The sequence below is a fragment of the Fukomys damarensis genome, unplaced genomic scaffold, assembly GCF_012274545.1.
Source record: "Fukomys damarensis isolate Sample0158 unplaced genomic scaffold, DMR_v1.0_HiC HiC_scaffold_27, whole genome shotgun sequence".
Taxonomy (NCBI): domain Eukaryota; kingdom Metazoa; phylum Chordata; class Mammalia; order Rodentia; family Bathyergidae; genus Fukomys; species Fukomys damarensis.
The window spans coordinates 5,843,950-5,845,345 of NW_022900939.1; the positions used below are offsets into that span (position 1 = coordinate 5,843,950).

Below are 1,396 nucleotides of genomic sequence, written 5' to 3' on the forward strand. Positions count from 1 at the left end.
CGCTCCCACCCGGCCCCTCAGCCTCGGCCGTACCCGCGCCGCCCTGCAACCTGGAGGAGTTCCAGTGCGCCTATGGCCGCTGCGTCCTGGACATCTACCACTGCGACGGCGACGACGACTGCGGGGACTGGTCCGACGAGTCTGACTGCTGTGCGTGCGGGGAGGAGCCGGGTGGGGTGCCGGGCCCTCGCGAGCGGAGTCCTCCTCGGCCTGGCCCGCAGAAGGCTAGACGCAAGGGTTCTGTCCGCAGCCTCCCACCAGCCCTGCCGCTCCGGGGAGTTCATGTGTGACAGCGGCCTGTGCATCAACGCGGGCTGGCGCTGCGACGGCGACGCCGACTGTGACGACGGGTCTGATGAGCGCAACTGTTGTGAGTGGGGACCCAGGGAGGGGTCGTGGGCCAGCGAGGCCACTGCGCTAAGCCGAGGCCTGCCGGACCTGGCCACGGCCTCCTCACTCTCCTCACCCCGACGCAGTTCCTGACACCCACAGAGAGGTTTATTTTGGCTTGTGGTTTCCGTCGGTGCTCCAAGGCAGGAACAGCCTGGTGAAAGGGCTCGGTCAGAGGAAAAGACACTCACCGTGGCAGCCCAGGAAGCAGAGAATGCATCCTTCCAGGCCCTGCACCTAGTGACCACCTCCAGCCTGACCCCACTTCCACACAGCAGTTCAGCTCCTGTACTCATCGGTAGAGATAGCACTGAGAATACGGAGCCCTCACAATCCAGTCACCTTCTTAACACAGGAGGAGTTAGGGGGACATTCTAGACAACCACCACGTACAGTTGGGAGGGTTGCGCACTGCACAGAGGCGCTGTGTCTGAAGGAATGCCAGTTACGTAACAGATGGCCGTTTCATAGACTCATCGTGGCAGTTTTCCAGCAGATGGCTGTAGATCGCCTTGTGACGCTGGCCAGGAGAGTGGCCCTGGTACCGATACAAAGTGCAGCTCTGGGCAGCAGGGCCAAGAGGGGCCGGCCTTTCAGGACCCCTTTTTGCTTTGCCAGCCACGTCCATGTGCACAGCGGAACAGTTCCGCTGCTGGTCGGGCCGCTGCGTCCGGCTGTCCTGGCGCTGTGACGGGGAGGATGACTGTGCGGACCACAGTGACGAAGAGAACTGTGAGAACACAGGTGGGGTCCCCCGGAGCGCCCGAAGGCCCCTCACCTGCCGTCGGGACAGAGCGGGCGGCGGGAGGGTGCGCTGCTTCCTGCCCAGCCTGGCACTGGGGGCTGAGCTGTGACCCCCGCTCGTGCTCCAGGAAGCCCCCATTGCGCCTCCGACCAGTTCCTGTGCTCCAACGGCCGCTGCATCGGGCAGAGGAAGCTGTGCAACGGGCTCAACGACTGTGGGGACGGCAGTGACGAGAGCCCGCAGCAGCACTGCCGTGAGTGT

At 64.3% G+C, this 1,396-nt stretch overlaps 1 protein-coding gene across 1 annotated transcript in view; it reads left to right on the forward strand.

The window, feature by feature from the left end:
• Lrp4 (LDL receptor related protein 4) overlaps positions 1-1,396 on the forward strand; it is a 45,832-nt gene that overhangs the window by 13,319 nt on the left and 31,117 nt on the right. The window contains exons 7-10 of the mRNA XM_033756809.1: positions 22-150; positions 251-370; positions 1,009-1,134; positions 1,263-1,388. Coding sequence (XP_033612700.1) covers positions 22-150; positions 251-370; positions 1,009-1,134; positions 1,263-1,388 — 501 coding nt within the window. The remainder of the gene's footprint in view (positions 1-21; positions 151-250; positions 371-1,008; positions 1,135-1,262; positions 1,389-1,396) is intronic.